This window comes from Myotis brandtii, unplaced genomic scaffold, assembly GCF_000412655.1.
Source record: "Myotis brandtii unplaced genomic scaffold, ASM41265v1 scaffold250, whole genome shotgun sequence".
In the NCBI taxonomy this organism is placed as follows: Eukaryota; Metazoa; Chordata; class Mammalia; order Chiroptera; family Vespertilionidae; genus Myotis; species Myotis brandtii.
This window is the reverse complement of record NW_005359478.1, coordinates 7,409,306-7,426,859: the sequence shown is the minus strand read 5'-3', so window position 1 is coordinate 7,426,859 and position 17,554 is coordinate 7,409,306. Positions and strand designations below refer to the sequence as shown.

At 42.7% G+C, this 17,554-nt stretch overlaps 1 protein-coding gene across 1 annotated transcript in view; it reads left to right on the top strand.

Moving 5' to 3' along the window:
* Positions 1-17,554, top strand: part of ASTN1 (astrotactin 1) — a 285,260-nt gene that overhangs the window by 223,402 nt on the left and 44,304 nt on the right. The window contains exons 15-16 of the mRNA XM_014540914.1: positions 5,568-5,672; positions 7,548-7,736. Of these exons, the coding sequence (XP_014396400.1) occupies positions 5,568-5,672; positions 7,548-7,736 (294 nt within the window). The remainder of the gene's footprint in view (positions 1-5,567; positions 5,673-7,547; positions 7,737-17,554) is intronic.

Sequence of the window (17,554 nt, the reverse complement as noted above, 5' to 3'; positions counted from 1 at the left end):
TGTAGTTTAGACCTGGGTAGAATTAGAAATAGGTCTGTCTGGGGTAGTATACATAGTGATTAATAGCGAAGGCTCTGGAACCTGACAGCTGGACTCAACTCTACACTGGCTGTGTAATCTTGGACAAGTTACTGACCTCTGTCCCTCAGTTTTTGTTACCTGTAAAAATGAATATTATCTTCCTTATAGGATTGATATGAGGAATAAATAAGTTAATATTTGTAAAGTTTATAGAACAGTTGCTGATACACAATGAGATATATGTTTGTTAAATAAATAAACCTTAGTGTTTTACCTATCGGGGGAGGAGTGGGAGCAAGAAAGAAAACAATTAGATATATCTGGACCATAGATTTCTGTGTGTACACAGAAATCTCATGGAAATCAGTTCCCCTCTAAAAAACAACTACACACACACACACACACACATAGACCTTAAAATGAAGAAAGTACAGCGCAGCCTCTGGGCATGTCCCTAAAGCCTACATCTCTGGTGCTGGGGAATCTCGATGCCTTGCTTCCACTTCATTTGCTGAGAAACATTTGCCGGGTGCCTGTAAATTACCTGGTAAAGGAGGGGTGAGATGCACACACACTTAGGACGGGGTCCACACCAGTGAAAAGCCACCTGGTTTCCATTTAAAGACCCACCACAACCTCACGGGTTAAACTTACTATGCAGGTGAGACTGTATTTGGGTCGCCAGGCTGGGAGGACACAGAGTAGTCCTGGATGCTACCTGAAGCTTTTTGGGGAGGAGTTGGTGGATAAATATGAGAAACACCAGAATATCTTTGGAAATTCTATGTTCCGAAGTGTAGAGGGAACCCTTCTTGACCTGCTACTTTTGAAGCCTGCCTTTGTTTTTAACCTATTTTGATTAAAAAGTGGTGCCATTTAGACCAAGAACTCTTCTTTGATGTATAAAGGAATCCATCTTCTTTATGTAAAGCCCAGAATAACTAGAAGAGTTTATTAAAGAGATGGTTGACCAGATTTCTTCCATATTAACTTTCTAGTCGGGCAACATTTACTTGTATCTTTCCTGAGAGTCACACAGATAATTTCATATCTTGTCACACTATTGTGCTAGTATAGGTCGTAATCCCCATAAACCTACAAGCTTAGATTTTAGAGTGAAATGATCTTCAGAATCTTCTATATCAGCATTTCTAAGCATGAAAAAAACAGTGCTCCACTCTTTTTTAAAAAATATATTTTTATTGATTTCAGAGAGGAAGGGAGGGGGAGAGAGATAGAAACATCAATGATGAGAGAGAATCATTGATCGGCTGCCTCCTACATGCCACACTGGGCATGGAGCCTGCAACTACGGCATGTGCCCTGACCAGGAATGGGCCAGTGCTCCACTTTTAAATAAGTTCTCTCTTCAACCGTTTGCAACATCTTAGCATACAACAGGTTCCAGAAACCCCGAGATAAAGAAATCCGTTGACTTTATTTAAACCAGCAGTTCCTAAACTTATGTCCCTAGAGAATTCTCTTACACATAACAGCTATTTTCATCTTTCAGAATTTCTGGTTTGAAGACATACTAGAAAATATTGACTTGTGTGTTTTATCTTGCTGATTGCTTCCCCCTTTATCAAAATAACAGTTAAGGCTGAGCTTTACCAGCCTTTTTCATATAATAAGTTGTGTGAAAATAAATGAAGACTAATCAGATGAAAGCTGTTTATTCATAGCTTGCTCTATACTATAGAGTCTGTAGTATAGGAGTCGGCTGCCTTCACTTCTTCTTGGAAGAGACAGATGGGCAGGAGGAGGGGAGGAGAACTTTAGAGGGGAGGAAGAGAGACCAGATGAGCCCTGGGGGAGCTGTTGGCAATAGAGGGCCAGCTACCCAGGAGTATGGCATTCTCTGTGAGTGTTTAGGGGGACATATCTCTGGTTGGACCTAAGTTGGAAGCAAGAACAAAAATTGGGAATTTGTTAGTTATTAATCAAGTCCTGGGCATGGTGGGCCAACTTTTACAGGTGTTACTGTTTGGCATCCTGGACTGGTTGCTCGAGATAGTGCTCTGACTTCCTACAGATCTGATGTAGGATAGTAGACTCCCTTCTTGGGCTGATTACTGTGCATAGGTTGGTTTTCTGAGCTGATTGCTACAGATTCTGGGTCAGAGTTCTGTTTTTACATATGATCTGGCCATCATCTATTTGTATTTTCAGTCTCTTAATTAAGGAAAAGAAGAGAGTGCAGGGAGGTAGAAGAGGCTGCTGACCCCACTCATGGGTCTACTGGGCATCACAGTCACTAAAGCAATATGAAGATATAAAGTTCTGTGCTCTTAGGAACTTCTTCAAGGTCAACCAAAGGAAACAGACTTTAGAACTTCGGTGATAATATATCCCCTGACATTTCAAATAAATAATAGAAAAAAGCTTCCTTCCTTTCTTCTTTACTTCCTCCAGCCATCCCTCCTTCTCACCCTCCCTTTCTTCCGTTCTCTCTCTCACATAAATCTATTCAGTCATTTTTCTTCAGGCATAGTTAAGGAAAAAATTAATGTTTATTCTGGAGAAAACATTAGTCGGAGATACTTTGTTTGAAAAAAAGTCATTCATAAATGTATTCCAAATAACAATAAATTAACTTGAGCCAACTGCAATGCCAAGGGCACACTGAGAAATAATTCTATGACTCAGCTGAAAAGTGTATCTACTTTAAAATATCCCTTTCTTTTTAAATAATGGAAATATTATCTGTAAGTGGGCACAGAACAACATCTGCCGAGCAGCACAGTTATGTAACCGTTTCCTTAGCTGTGCTCTGGCATAAACGCATTAAGTAGAATTGCTGTTTGGTAGTTAAGTAACACAGCAGTTCGGTTGTCTGGCTCACCCTGGGCAAATGTGGGACACTCATCCCTCTCTACTCTTCTACGTTCGTACTTCCTGCATTTTTTAGTTCCTCTGTTCTAGATATTTATAACAAAAGCATCAATTAAGAAATGTCAGGTTCACATAATTAGGGGTGATGAGTGAGGTGAGGTAGAGGTGACAACATTTTGGAAGTCATGTTCCATGTAGTGGTTTATCTTTTCTCAATGTACTTTTATACCCGAAACATAATTTTGTTCCGACAGCCTACCTATCAAGCAGGTAAGATGAATCACAATCCCACTTTCCAGATAGGAAAATTGTAAAACATGAGTTGCCTAGTCCAAAGTCACAAAGCCTGATTGGAATCACAGAATTGAGAAGGAAGGACTAGGTCATCTCAGCTGAGCCTCTACCTTTATAGACAAAACAACTGGGAACCCAAAGATCCTCTAGCCAGGTGGCCAGAGAGAGGAAGCTCAGGCTCCAGACTTGCAGTCAGAACCCCTCTCCCCCATGGCCAGCGTTAGAACACCCATCTCCTGATTTCCTGCTCCTCTCTTGTCCCACTAGGAAACAATTCAATTAAAGGGAACAGTTTATAATATATTGAAAAATCTTTATTTAGTGGGCTTGCTATTTTTTTGTTATTAAACTTTTCAAAAACACAGCAAGCTGATGAACTGACTTAACTAGAGGGAACACGTTATCTAGAACAGTCCTCCACAGTGTGCCTCTTATGTTCCAATAAAATGTGCCTTTGAGCCCTAACCGGTTTGGCTCAGTGGATAGAGCGTCGGCCTGCGGACTGAAGGGTCCCAGGTTCGATTCCGGTCAAGGGCATGTACCTTGGTTGTGGGCACATCCCCAGTTGGGGGTGTGCAGGAGGCAGCTGATCAATGTTTCTCTCTCTCATCGATGTTTCTAACTCTCTATCCCTCTTCCTTCCTCTCTGTAAAAAATCAATAAAATATATTTTTTAAAAAAATAAAATAAAACGTGCCTTTGAGGTATGTGACTGGGTCTTAAACTTGTAAAAGCATAATTTCATTTATATGATTTGAAAATTAGCATAAAGGTTAAAAGCCAGAGTAGGTAGGAGAATGACTGTTGTCATAAAACTTTATGCCCTAAAAGAAGAACATTTGAAAGAAAAAGTGCTAAAACCTTCTCTGAGTCTTAATCATTAATGGCCTATGATTAGATTTAAGCAATTGATTCACTAAGTACCTCTTCTGACCTTTTTTCTTTTTATCTTACCAATAATTATTCCCATATGATTCACACAGAAATGGAAGTTTGGTAATTGCACACCTAATTTGATCAGCATTGACAAGCAGCTAATTAATCCCACCCACTCTTCATCTGGTTTAGGTATTAAATTAGTTGATTATGCCTGAAGGAAGCATGGGTTAAAATGGCAGGATAATTCACTACATATGTATTATTGCCATTATATTTATACACATACTCACTATCTCCTATCTTCTAAATTTATTTTATATATGGCCATTGTATTTGTATATATACAAATATGCATATATCTCTGTATATACTTATTCTTATAATATATACATAGCAAACAGGCATAGAAATTAAGCTAAAATTGGTTTTCTAAACTTAGCAGGGTGAATTTTTGTTTTTACTACCTATGGCAGCGGTTCTCAAGCTGTGGGTCGCGACCCCTTTGGGGGTCAAACAACCCTTTCACAGGGGTCACCTAAATACATCCTGCATATCAGATATTTACATTATGATTCATAACAGTAGCAAAATTACAGTTATGAAGTAACAACGAAAATAATTTTATGGTTGGGGGTCACCACAACATGAGGAACTGTATTAAAGGGTCGCGGCATTAGGAAGGTTGAGAACCACTGAAACTATGGCCTAATTATTTTGTTTCTGTAGCATTTTATAGTAATGGCCAGAATTCAAATAGGGTGCCATTCCAAGGTGCTCAAAAAGGAACAGCCCATTATAACATCACTAAGAGGCTTCAAGGATGTGTTTCTTGAGAGTGACCTTGGATGAGTAACTTGGCTTCTTGGAGCCTCAGGTGTCCCACCAATAAAAGGAGGAGTGCAAATAAAGTGTCTATCACCGTGTCTGGCCCATCAATGGCACCCAATAGAGGGCCATCCCTGCCCCTTAACTTAGTTGCACTGACACTGTCCCTCCTGGTAAAGAAGAAATAAGCATGATCAACTTCAGAGTAATTAAAACTTAAATACTGAACACAGATCAGTTAAATGGGACGGAAAAATCAATGTTATCAGGTATGTAAGCTAAGTCAATTACTGCAACTATTAAAGGCAGTAAAAATCTGGTGTGTTACAGTAAGCCTAGCATTTTATATACATTTATTAAGGGAATATTATAGCAGAATGGTTAAGAACCCCAGCCCTGTCTCAGACACACCTTTTGGCCTAGGGCCCTTATGCAAACACCTTCTCTGAGCCTTAGTCTCCCCATTTATAAAATGAAAATAATAATACCTATTGCACAAGAATCAAATGACTATAGGTTCATTGGGTTTAGCAAAATGCTGGGCACAGAATCAGGGTTCAGTGAATAATATCTGTTGTGACTATGGTTCCAGAAATTCCATCAAATTTTCTCACACTTACTGCCCCCCACACTGCCCCCCCAGTCCAACCCAGTAGGTTTGGGACTTGGGAATCCATCGCACATGCTGAGCCCGTGTTCTCCTCTGCCCCTAGGGATGGTGAACTTCAGCGAGGTGTCTGGCTACCCCGTGCTGCAGCACTGGAAGGTCCGGTCTGTGATGTACCACATCAAACTCAACCAAGCGACCATCTCTCAGGGTGAGCACAGCAGCATGCTGTCCCTCCCACCTGCTCTGGGGCGGGAGTTCCTTCCCCAGGGCACAGTGTTTTAGCCCACTGTTGAAGGTGCATTTTAAGTGAGATAGATAATCAGTTCAGTCGGACTCACCTTTCAGGGCAAATGGCTGGAAGCAGACCCTTTTCTAAGGGTGGATTAAATTGCAAATTTTATCTTGGGTCATAGAAGAGATGGAAAGGGCAAGGCAGGGACCACTGAAGATAAACACCTACTTTATCACTTTGTTCCAATTGCAAGGAGCAAAACTTAGAGGTTTCATACAATGAAGGAAATAAGGGAAAGAAGCAAGAAAGAGGGGTGGGGGAAGGAAAAATAGAAAGTAGCTTACAATTCCTAAACAGCATGCAAGCAAAACAGATGATAGGCAGACAGATAGCTAGATCTAGTAAGTTAAGGAATAGTGAATTTGAAACTTAGGACAAATTATTCTAAAACAGAACAGTGAGGTGCCTTGTACAAGTATTCTTCAAATCTTAGTGGTAAATGCCTTGAATCAAGTTTTCCTAGCATTTGAACAGTTCTGATGTACAATTTGCAAAAGAGAAAATTTCTGTAAATATGGCCTTAATATAGGTCTATGTCTCTACTACTCTGCTTCACCCATGGACTAGGAGGATATTACTCAACTCCGTCCTCTGAGGGCACCTAAGGAATGTACCAGACCGGACGTTTATGCTACAAAATCTGGCTTCTCTGTGTTAGGTGGAAGGCTGACTAGATTCAGATGGTATTATTGGCACCGGCTGACAAGACAAGGGAGTGTTGTCTTGGGGTCAGCCATGGGGAGGCAGAGCTTAGGGCCAGCAGGAGAGAGAGAAAGGGTAGAGGTTAGATGCAGTTATGAAGAGCAGAGAGACATATGTTCACAAAAGATAAGGCTCTGTGCACATAGAAAGAAATGCATTAAGGGTAGAGAACATCTGAAGAGGACAGAAAGGACTCTGAACTTTTTATTTCTTATTATGAAAAGTTCTTGGCAAGAAGGGATTGGGATGGGGATCTTACTGAAGTCGACTCTGCTGGTGCAGAAAACACCGAGAAAAAACTAAGCCCCTCTTCATTCTAGGAAACCCCAGCTGTATAGGCCCTACCCAACACAGGGACTGCATATCAGGGGTTAACAGTTAGATACCTCCATTGCCACATGCCTTTCAGAACGGCCCCTGGCATCTCAATGATGTGGACTTGAGGTCTCATGCCTGGTCCATGTTCTGCCTTTTACTAATAGGACACAGGTGTGCAGGGCTATATGAAAGAAGGGCTGTGGAGAGCTGGCCAGGGTCAGCAGGCATTGGATTCAGAAAATTTGCTGCAGGTTATTTTTCAGACAAACATAATTCTCTTAAACAGGGAGAACAAGTCTGGGATAGGCACACTCCCACACACACACAACAGAAGTTCCATGAGTGATACTTCATCTTACGATGAGAAATGTTCTCTGCAGGTATTTGTGTGTCTATTTTAGACTATGCTATTTTTTTTCTCTTTTCCCCCCCAAATGCTATTATTTGAGCTTGATAAAATGATTTAATGTCAGGACTTACAATTTGAGAAAAAAAAACAAAAAACCATTGACTTAAGCAGGGGAGTAGATTTGGCAATGTTCTGCTTAATTTGTACAATTAACATGGCCAACTGGCTTAAAGAGATAGATAATTTGTTTAGGAACCAAAAGATCTGGTTTAGTTGAATGGAAATTCACCTGTAATCCCAGCCAGCTCTGCAACTCGCTCTGGGCCACACAGGACATCCACAATTGGGACTGAATGACCTGGGAACCCAGATGCCCCTATTGTGAGTTCTCACTCTTACTCTTGGGTGATGTTTCTCCACAGCCCTCAGCAATGCTCTCCACTCCCTCGATGGGGCGACATCCCGTGGGGATTTTGTGGCCTTGTTGGACCAGTTTGGCAACCACTACATCCAGGAAGCTATCTATGGCTTTGAGGAGTCCTGCTCTATCTGGTACCCAAACAAGCAGGTCCAGCGGCGACTCTGGCTGGAATATGAAGACATTAGCAAAGGTGAGTGACAGACATGAGCATCCACAAATTTTACACCCCAAATTTTACAGCAATTCCTGGCTGTAGGTGCAATAGGACCAGACTTAAGGAGTATGTAGGTGAATGACCAATGTGGGTATTGCCTTGATGCCCCACATCCTTAAAACTCAGTCGTTTGGTTGCTAAAACTCAGTTTCAACATGCGGGTATTCAGGGGAAACTTTAGATTCAGGATGGTGCCCAAACTGTACGCTCACTCTGTTAGTTATTGTAGGGAGAATCCTTGAAAAGTTTACCAGCCACTCGCCATGCTTCTGCTATCATAGCAACAGCTGTTTTTATGGAGTAGAGGAGAAGGAGGTGGTTACCGCAGTCTCCCCACCACTTCCTGTACCCCACAGTCCCAACCTTCACTGACTGGCAACTCCTTCCAGCAGCTACACAATAACCCCTTCTCTCGCCCTCCCGCCCTATGTTTACACCCAGTTTTCCTACTGATGTGAGCTATGCGGTTTATGTAGCTCCAGATACCAGCCTCACAAATAATTCCTTGTCTGCTGTTTGATGGCAAATTACTATTCAGTCCAAGTAAGTGTAAGACTGGTGTTTTTCAAACCTTCTGAATTTGCTTTCTGGTAGAGGAGTGCTGCCTAGTTAATGTGGGTTCTGGTCAACCAGGACTGGTTAAGAATCGCTGTTCATGAATGTCTTCTCCTGAGCTCACCCTTATGGCATTCTGAGGAGGCCAAGCTGTGGATATGTGAGCTGCTAAAGGCTACTAATGAAATTAGCACAATAGAAATTTAATGATCAAGAGACTAGGGACAGGTAGGCTGCAGTAGGGAAAATGGTCCCCCATGGCTGGGATGCTCTTGGTCTTCTGATCTCCACACGAAGCCCGGTTTTGTCTTGCTTAAGAAGTAGCAGAGGCCTGAGAGTGTCTTTGGCTACTTCCTTCCAGAAGAAGTAAAAGGCTTGTGTCTGGACTGGACTTCAGTTGCTACAGGCATTCCCCATGGCCTCACCCCCACCCCAAGCCCTGATTTCTCTAAACTCAAAGACACAACCACAGGGTTCAAACTTCAGCATCTTAATATTGTTCTGATTCCAATTTGCCAATAAATGAGTGTAACAAAAGAAAATATAGATAAGACCAGCTAGCAAAGCGTCCTAAGTTTCCATGCCACAGCCTAGTGATAAACCAAAAGGCTAAACCCTCCTCTGTTTCTGTTTGCCAATAGTTCAAGGGTTGCCAGCCTCTGGACTGCTGGGGATGAGTCTGACCCTCCCCGCACTCTGGGTTCTCCCCTTGTATCCATCCCCAGTATTGTAGTGTCCTAAAGGTTGAACACTGAGCCCAGGAGGGAAATCTGTCCATGGCATTAGCACTGTGCTCTACTTTTGATCTCAACCCATTTTGCCACTTAGGAGCCAGCTTTGTCACAGTCCATCTGTTTACTGTAGCTCTGATGTATACACCCCCTTGCTTGTTATTGATCGTAAAACAACATAATTCACTTTCTGACTGTTCTGGCCAGAGGTCCAAAATCAGTTTTAGTGGGTTAAACTCAAGGTATTAATCAGTATGGCTGGTTCCTTTTGCAGGCTCCAGAGTGGCAAGATGTCCTTGCCCTTGCCAGCTGCTAGAGGCCACCTGTATTCCTTGGCTTGTGGCCCCTTCCACCATCTTCAGAGTACATCACTCCAATCTATGAGTCACATGCCCTTCTCTCTGACGCCTTCTGACACCTCTTATAAGGGCCCCTTTGATTATATTGGGCCCACCCAGATACTCCAGGATAATTTCTCCATCTCAAGAGTCTTAATTTAAGCATATCTACAAAATCACTTTTGCCATTCATGGGTTCCGGAAGTTAGGACCTGGGCATCTCTGGTCCTAATCATTATTCAGTCTACCACACTCTGTCCTCTTACTGCTGATTCACTAACCACTCTGTACCCCAAGCATCCTCTACTCTGACCATACAAGGCTACTTGCTCTCACTTCAACTTGCTTCCAGACAGTCAACCTTCCTAATGCCGCGACCCTTTAATACAGTTCCTCATGTTGTGGTGACACCCAACCATAAAATTATTTTTGTTGCTATTTCATAACTGTAATTTTGCTGTTATGAATCGTAATGTAAATATCTGATATGCTATATGTGTTTTCCAATGGTCGCGACCCACAGGTTGAGAACCGCTGGCTTAAGGCCTGAGATTCCCTCCCTGCCCAGTCTAAGTCCATAGATACACTCTCGAAAGTCTCCATAACTACTGTCTCATTTGGAAATATTTTCTTGGGCTCCTCTTTTGCCCTGCTCTTGGAACTTTCTCTTTCTCTCCTTTTCCTGGTGTTTGTTCAGTTGCCTAATTTCTGGGAGAATTTTTCTCTTTTCTTGGATCCTTAGGATCAGCAAATTAGTCTTCCTGGCTATGATTTCTGTTTCTTACTTGCATTTTTTTACCACCCCTGCCCCCGCCCCCAGCTCTATAAATCGGTATTCGCCATTAAGTGATACCCTGTCCCAGTGTCAGGCCCCAACCCTGGGTCCAGGATCAAGGTTTCCTGGTTTGGAAAAGGGCATTGGTTCTTTCCCACACTTCCTGAGCCTTTGTGTGTGCTGTCTGTCTGTCTAACCTTGTCCTCTAGTCTACCTCCATCCCACCATCTCTTCCTTCCTGCTCCTCAGGAGCATGCTTAGACATCATCACTTGCACCAGGCCTTCCTTGATGCTCTGGGCAGAGTTCTTTGCTGCTTATCCTGTGCTCTTATAGCTCTGTGTATGTATCCTTTGGCAGCATTTTTCACATCTCCCTGTTTTGTTATTTCCTGTATGACTGTCTCCCATGATAGACTTGGCAACACTTTCTCTCTCTCTCTCTCTCTCTCTCTCTCTCTCTCTCTCTCTCTCTCATTATTTATTTAAAAAATTATAATTGTATAAAATAGAATAAAGTGCAAAATCTTCCTCCCACTCTTATTTCCTGATAATTTAGTTCCATTCCCCAGAGGCAACCAGGCAGCTATTTGCTACCAGTTTACTGCCTGTCCATTCTGATATAGTCTGTTCCTAGCCATTTGGAAGTAGATAGAGCAAGTTGTAGAAGGGTGGATATAGGATTACATCTGTTTTTAAAATTTCATATATATATATAGGGTGTCCCCCCTCAAATGTATACACACACTTTGAATAATTATAAAGGTAGTGTTCATTAAAATACATTTCATTTTGAAAATTGAACTATCAGCTATTAAAGTGTGTATGCATTTTTTGTGACACCCTGTATATTTAATCTTTTAGCAGGCATCTTTCTCACTATATTTACAGGATGGGGCAAAGTAGGTTTAGAGTTGTTCGTATGGAAAATAATACAATAATTAATAATAATGCAAAAATAAACTTTGGGTTTCACATACTCACACTGTAGACCCTGTGTAGTATATATGTGTATATAGTGTGTGTATGTGTGTCAATCAATTTAAAAAACATATCCTCAGGTGAGGAGAAAGAAAGAAGAGAGAGAGAGAGAGAGAGAGAGAGAGAGATACAACCTCAAAATAGTTTTATTCATGTATTTATATGAACCAGTTATCTGTTTGCTTCAAGATTAAGGATATGGGACAGGGAAATATATTTTTTTATTCTTAAAACTTCTGTATTGCTTTTACCACAGTAGGCATATGCCACTTTTGCAATAAAACTCTTTTAAAACAATGAAAAATATATCATGAAAGGTTTGTATTACCTTGAATGAAGACTTATAAAGTTAACTGAAAACAAAGTGCACAGTTGTCCCTACAGAGAGCTGAACTTTGGATAGAAACCTGGGAAGAAGTACAAAACCCTATGACCATTTCTCATTAATTTTTGAGTCTATATCTCTGAAAAAGTGCCTAAAATATAATTAGCATCCACTGTTTGTTGAAGGAATGAACCCTTTATTTTGTTCTCACTTCAAGAAAAACCAGTAAATAACTATAGATCTGTAGATTAGGGATGTGACTGTAAAATATTGAACCTTCTTCAAATAAGAACTTCCAAGGGATTACTTTCAATCCTCCACCTGACGTGCTAAGCACAATACATTTCCTTTTCTTTCTCATTCAGGAGTGGATTTCCTTGGGTCTTTCTTTCCTTTGCCAACAAAATTTTCATTGTTAGTTCAGATCTGATCTTTGCCATTGCCTGGTCTTGCCACTGCCTTTGGTGCCTATCACTGGGGTCACATGGGTTGACAGTTGGCAATAAGCGAACTCTTCTTGTCTGCTGTACCTTCTAGTGCAAAATCCACTGTTCTTTCATTTTGCTTTGTTTTGTTTCCAGACAGTTGCTTCCGTTTCATGGGGAAAACTAAAAAGAATAGCTTCCTCTTCTTCCTAGATACAAGATGACAGTTTTTCCCTGAAGTCCACCCTCTAGCTCTGAGAAGTCGTAAGTCAGATTAGAGTCAAAGGAAGAAGGAGCCCTTCCTCGGGTTGTATTTCTGCCACACAGGCTGCCGTGTTTTCCGCTACCCATCAATGTGTTTTGGGGGGAATGGAGCCTAAGACATACTCAGTCTGTCTCCCCCAGATCATGAACAGACTTCTGCTGTGGCCGAACCTAAAACTAGCTGAATCAGCAGCCAGCCTTCTGAGTGTGGTCCGTAAGCTCCGGCCGGCAGAGAGTACGTCTTGTGTATCTGACTTTGGTGCAGTTTGTAGGCTAACTTGCATAATTGTGGTTCGTGGCATAAAAATCTGATTAGGTTAAGGATGCAACATCGAAATCCAATGAAGACTAATAGCTTAAGTTTCTATAAGGCTTTATGTTTTACGACCCTGGAGCACAAACCAGCTCTAGCAGCTCTTTTGGCTCTTTTCATGCACATTTATGACGACCAAGTTAGCACTCAAGTAGCAAAGCAATTATGGCATGTAGCTATTTCCTTTAAACGATTAATTAATTAATTCAACAAATGTTTGCTGTGGGCCTGCTACGTGCATACCCTATAGTGCGCGGAGAAGGGGTGTGGAGGAGACAGCTGTTCCCCGGCAGTCCCAGGCAGGCAGGCCTGAGGAGGGTGAGGCTGCAAATGAGCCTGGTGGCATCATAAACAGAGCCTTCGAAAGGAAACTGAGCTTTCCTAAACATATGTGCAAAGATTTAATTAAAGTCTCACATCCCCAGGCTCCGATGCAGTGGGTCCAGAGCAGTGGTCGCTCGTGAGCCACATGCAGCTCTTTGGCCTCTTGAGTGTGGCTCTTCCACAAAATACCACGTGCGGGCACGCATGTACAGTGCGATTGAAACTTCACGGCCCATGCGCAGAAGTTGGTTTTCGGCCTGGGCGAGTCTATTTTGAAGAAGTGGCGTTAGAAGAAGTGGGGGGTGTCGGTCGGTCGATCGACGGGAGACGCGGCACAGGCGGGCCGCGGGATATGCAGCGCGGGGGAGGCGTGCGCGATTCATGCACTAGTTGAGTGAGCCAGTCAGCAGTCTCATGTGCAGTGGTTAGTGCTAGTCGCTTCCGCAAATCGCGCATGGGTGACAAAAGTACCTACTCGAAGCATAAAGTTACCTGTATTTTTCCAACCAGCTGCAAATCCTACAGGTATTTTTGTCATCAATTTAAGAATTGTAATTATTTTGTGTTGGTGGCTTTATTATTATTTTAGCAAAGGCCAGCTTAGGAGTACCCTAATTAAGTTAATAACAATGTACCTACCTATATAGTTTAAGTTTAAAAATTTGGCTCTCAAAAGAAATTTCAATCGTTGTACTGTTGATATTTGGCTTTGTTGACTAATGAGTTTGCCGACCACTGGTTCAGAGTCCATTGGATCTATAGAGTGAGGGAGGAAGTGACTACAAATACTATTGCCAAATCGCTACCATTTTTCTGAGCACTTACTTTGAGCCAGGCACTTGGCTGAAAATGTTACAAAGCTTTTCTCACTTAATCCTCAGACATATGTATCACTGAAGTCTCACCCTCCCTGAGAGAAAGACAGGGAATCCAGCCTCCAGGCGCTTAAATAGCTTGCATATGGTCACAGAACTCACAAGTGGCAGAGAGAGGGGAAGAACACCTTCACCTATGAGATACATCGTGAATGGCTGCATGCTGTTTTGCCTGCTGATGGCACACGAAAAGATCAAGGAGGAAGGGTAGTGGACCAAATGAAAGTGGGATCAAGACCTAATTAAAGCCAGGCCACTGGTCTAAGGTGAACCCACCAGGACCAGGGCCAGATATTGGACTTCCTAGTGGGTCCCCATTGCCTTTCACCTTGAGTTTTCCGGATTTTTGATTGTTGAGTGATTTTTTTGTTTTTGTTTTTGTTTTGCTGTGATTTGTTATGATGTAGTTTTGTTTTTCTAAATAGAAGCAAGTCTCGGAATTTACTGTGCCCTGTATTACCTGGGAGCTTGTTCAAATGGAGATTTTGACTCAGGAAATCTGGGTGGGGCCTGAGATTCTGCATATCTAACATGCTCTCGGATGACCCCAAAGCTGCTAATCCAAGAACCACATTCTGAATAGAAAGGCTATGTAATTTAATTGAAGACCAGCAGGGAGGGGCTCCCTTATCCTCCCTTTCTCCCTTTCCCCTCCACCCCCGCTCCAGTGCAGAAACTTCAGCCCTGGACCCGTGGCACGTGGCCTCCATGAGGACATGGTGGTATCCTGTCCACCAGGGACTGTCACAGGCAGGAGGACTAGCCTGAATGGACCAGGATGTTTCCCTGATTAAGGCATTGATCGTTAGGCTTGTGTGCAGAATTGAACAGTCTTAAGCCCTTAGGCATTGAGAGGAATTGGAAACATGCCAACAATCAGGATTAAAGGTGATAAGCTGATATTTTAAAACTCGGTTCTGTAGGTAACACTATCCCATCTTACTTCCTCAGTTATTCTCTCCAGGTTTTTAAAAGTAGTGCTCAAGAAGCCCCTTTGTTCCCTCTAGAAACTGCTCACTGTCATAGAGCTTCATATTCTCACCTGGCTGATGTTTTAGTGCTGGTGCTGAGGCCAAGCTCCTTTCATATAACTGTGGCCCTGACGATAGTGATGTACTATCCGCAGCATACAATTTAGTAGTTAATTATATAGTATTCTAGATCATAAGCTTTGCCTTCACAAACGGATCGACTGCTTCCTCAGAGTGCTTTTACATGTTTATTGAAAACCTTTTATATCTAAACATTGGTGGGCAAACTTTTTGACTCGAGGGCCACAATGGGTTCTTAAACTGGACCGGAGGGCCGGAACAAAAGCATGGATGGAGTGTTTGTGTGAACTAATATAAATTCAAAGTAAGCATCATTACATAAAAGGGTACGGTCTTTTTTTTTTTTTAGTTTTATTCATTTCAAACGGGCCGGATCCGGCCCACGGGCCGTAGTTTGCCCACGGCTGGTCTAGGCACTGGGCATATAATGGTGAATGGCACCAAAAAGTTTCCTGCTTTTACGGAGCTTATATCCTAGTGAAGAGAGACAGAAAGGGACAAGTAACACATAAATGAAAGCAATCATTCTAGATAGTGATAGAAACCATGAAGAGACTAAAACTAGGTGATGTTGTAAAGGTTGACTAGAGGATTGGGGAGCTTATTGAGATGGCAGGCACAGCCTGGCCGGTGTGGCTCAGTGGTTGAGTGTTGACATATGAAACAGGAGGTCACAGTTCTATTCACTTTAGGGCACATGCCCGGGTTGTAGGCTCCATCCCCAGTAGAGTGTGCAGGAGGCAGCCAATCAGTGATTCTCTTTCATCATTGATGTTTCTATCTCTCTCTCTTACCCTTTCTCTCTGAAATCAAGGAAAAAACACACATAATCTATAATAATAAAAGCATAACATGCTAATTAGACCGGACGTCCTTCTGGACACCCTGCCGGATGAAGCTGTGGCTACAAGGGAAGCCTGAGTCCTGGGTGCCAGAGGGAAGCCGGTGCTGGCAGTCAGGGGAAAGAAGGCCTACTCTTGCATAAATTTTGTGCATCGGGCCTCTAGTATATATATATATAAAAGTTGGTAGGTACAGAGAAGGCCTCTGTGGTGGGATAAGGGGTAAGTTTGATCTGAGGCCTGTTAGACAAGAAGGAGCCAACTGTGCAAAGGTCTGGGGGCAGAGGAAATAGAAAACACAAAGGCTTCATAAGCTTTAGAATTCTCATAGCTTTTAGCATAATCTAGAGCACATAGTTACTTGGTAAATATCAGGCTGGTAACCGATGTGGCTGTAGAAGAGAGGACTGGATTCTCATGGAATATGAAGAGAAGAAACTCTACACTTGGCTTGTTCTGCTTCTCAGACTCAGCAAGCTAAGGTGGGACCAGTTCATTTAGCCCATATCATTTTATACAACGTGTAGATCATGCTCAAACGGCCTGGCCATGGGGATACAGACCCAAGAGAAACAAACATATGGCTACAGTCTTAATAGTATAATGCATCTGCCTACCAGGACTTCTATTTTGATAATAAGTTATGGGCTGAAACCCACAAATATATATATTTGTTGCAGGAAAAACTACAAAATAAATGGTGATTCAAGGGAGATTTAACATCAAATGTGAAAATCTGAATTGGGCATCACTTGGGCTTTTCACGTCATTTGGGATGAGTGCCTTGTGTCTTTTTTTTTTTTTTCTTCACTGTAGTAGGATAGGAGTGCCTTGTGTCTTAAACAGCAATGGTCTATGTCACCCATCCTTCTCCAAGGCAGCATGTTGAGGGAAAGAGCACTGGATGGGGAGTCTATAGGCCTGGGTTATTGGTCTCAGTTGAGCCACATAAGTCAGCCCCTGACCTTGGGTAAATTTCTTAACCCTCTTCAAAATAATCTTCTCATCTGTGTCAAAACTAACCTGAATTAGATGATGCTTAGAGTTTCTTCTACTTCTAATGTTCTGTCACTCTGTATACTCATCATATAATTTTACTTCTGATGACAGAATGCAACATTTAATTACACCTGGCTCAAGGCTAACTAGGTTAAGTCAACTGATATTGCAATGAAAGAGTTTAATGTATTGTTTGTAGCAAGGGTTTAGAATCAGACAGATCTACATCAGACTGTTTTATTAGCTGTGGCTCTTAAGAAGTTAATGTAAGGGCTCTGAGCCTCGGTTTCCATGTATGCAAAACAGGGCTATGAAGGCTTAGCTTACAAATAAGGATTGAATACAATGATCTTATCTAAGAAAAGAGAAACATGCAAATTGACTGTACCTCTGCTACACTCACAAGCCACGCCCACAAGCCATGCCCACAAGCCAATCAGGAGCGAGTATGCAAATAAACCCAACCAAGATGGCAGCGGCCACAGAGCTGGTGCAAACAGGAGGCTTAGGTTGCCCCTGGCGATGGAGGAAGCCAAGCTTCCCGCCTGCCCATGGCCAGCCCTAAGCTCCGCTCAAGGCTACAAAGTTTCAATTATAGAAGATAAATAAATCCCAGATACCTGCTTCCAGCCAACCTCCACTGGGAGCTTGGGTGGCTGGGGGCTGTGGCCAGCCTGCAAACAGCCATCAGCCCCTCACCCAGGCTGGCCACACCCTTATGGGGTGAGGGTCCCCGCTGGGGGGCTTGGCCAGCCTGTAAATAGCCATCAGCCCCTCACTCAGGTTGGCCAGGCACCCCAGCAGGGACCCCTACCCTAAAGGGGGTGTGGCCAGTCTGAAAATGGCCCTCAGCCCCTCACCCAGGCTGGCCAGGCACCCCAGCAGGACCCCCACCCTGATCGGGGACACCCTTCAGGGCAAACCAGCCAGCCCCCACCCATGCACCAGGCCTCTATCCTATATAATAAAAGGGTAATATGCAAATTGACCCTAACAG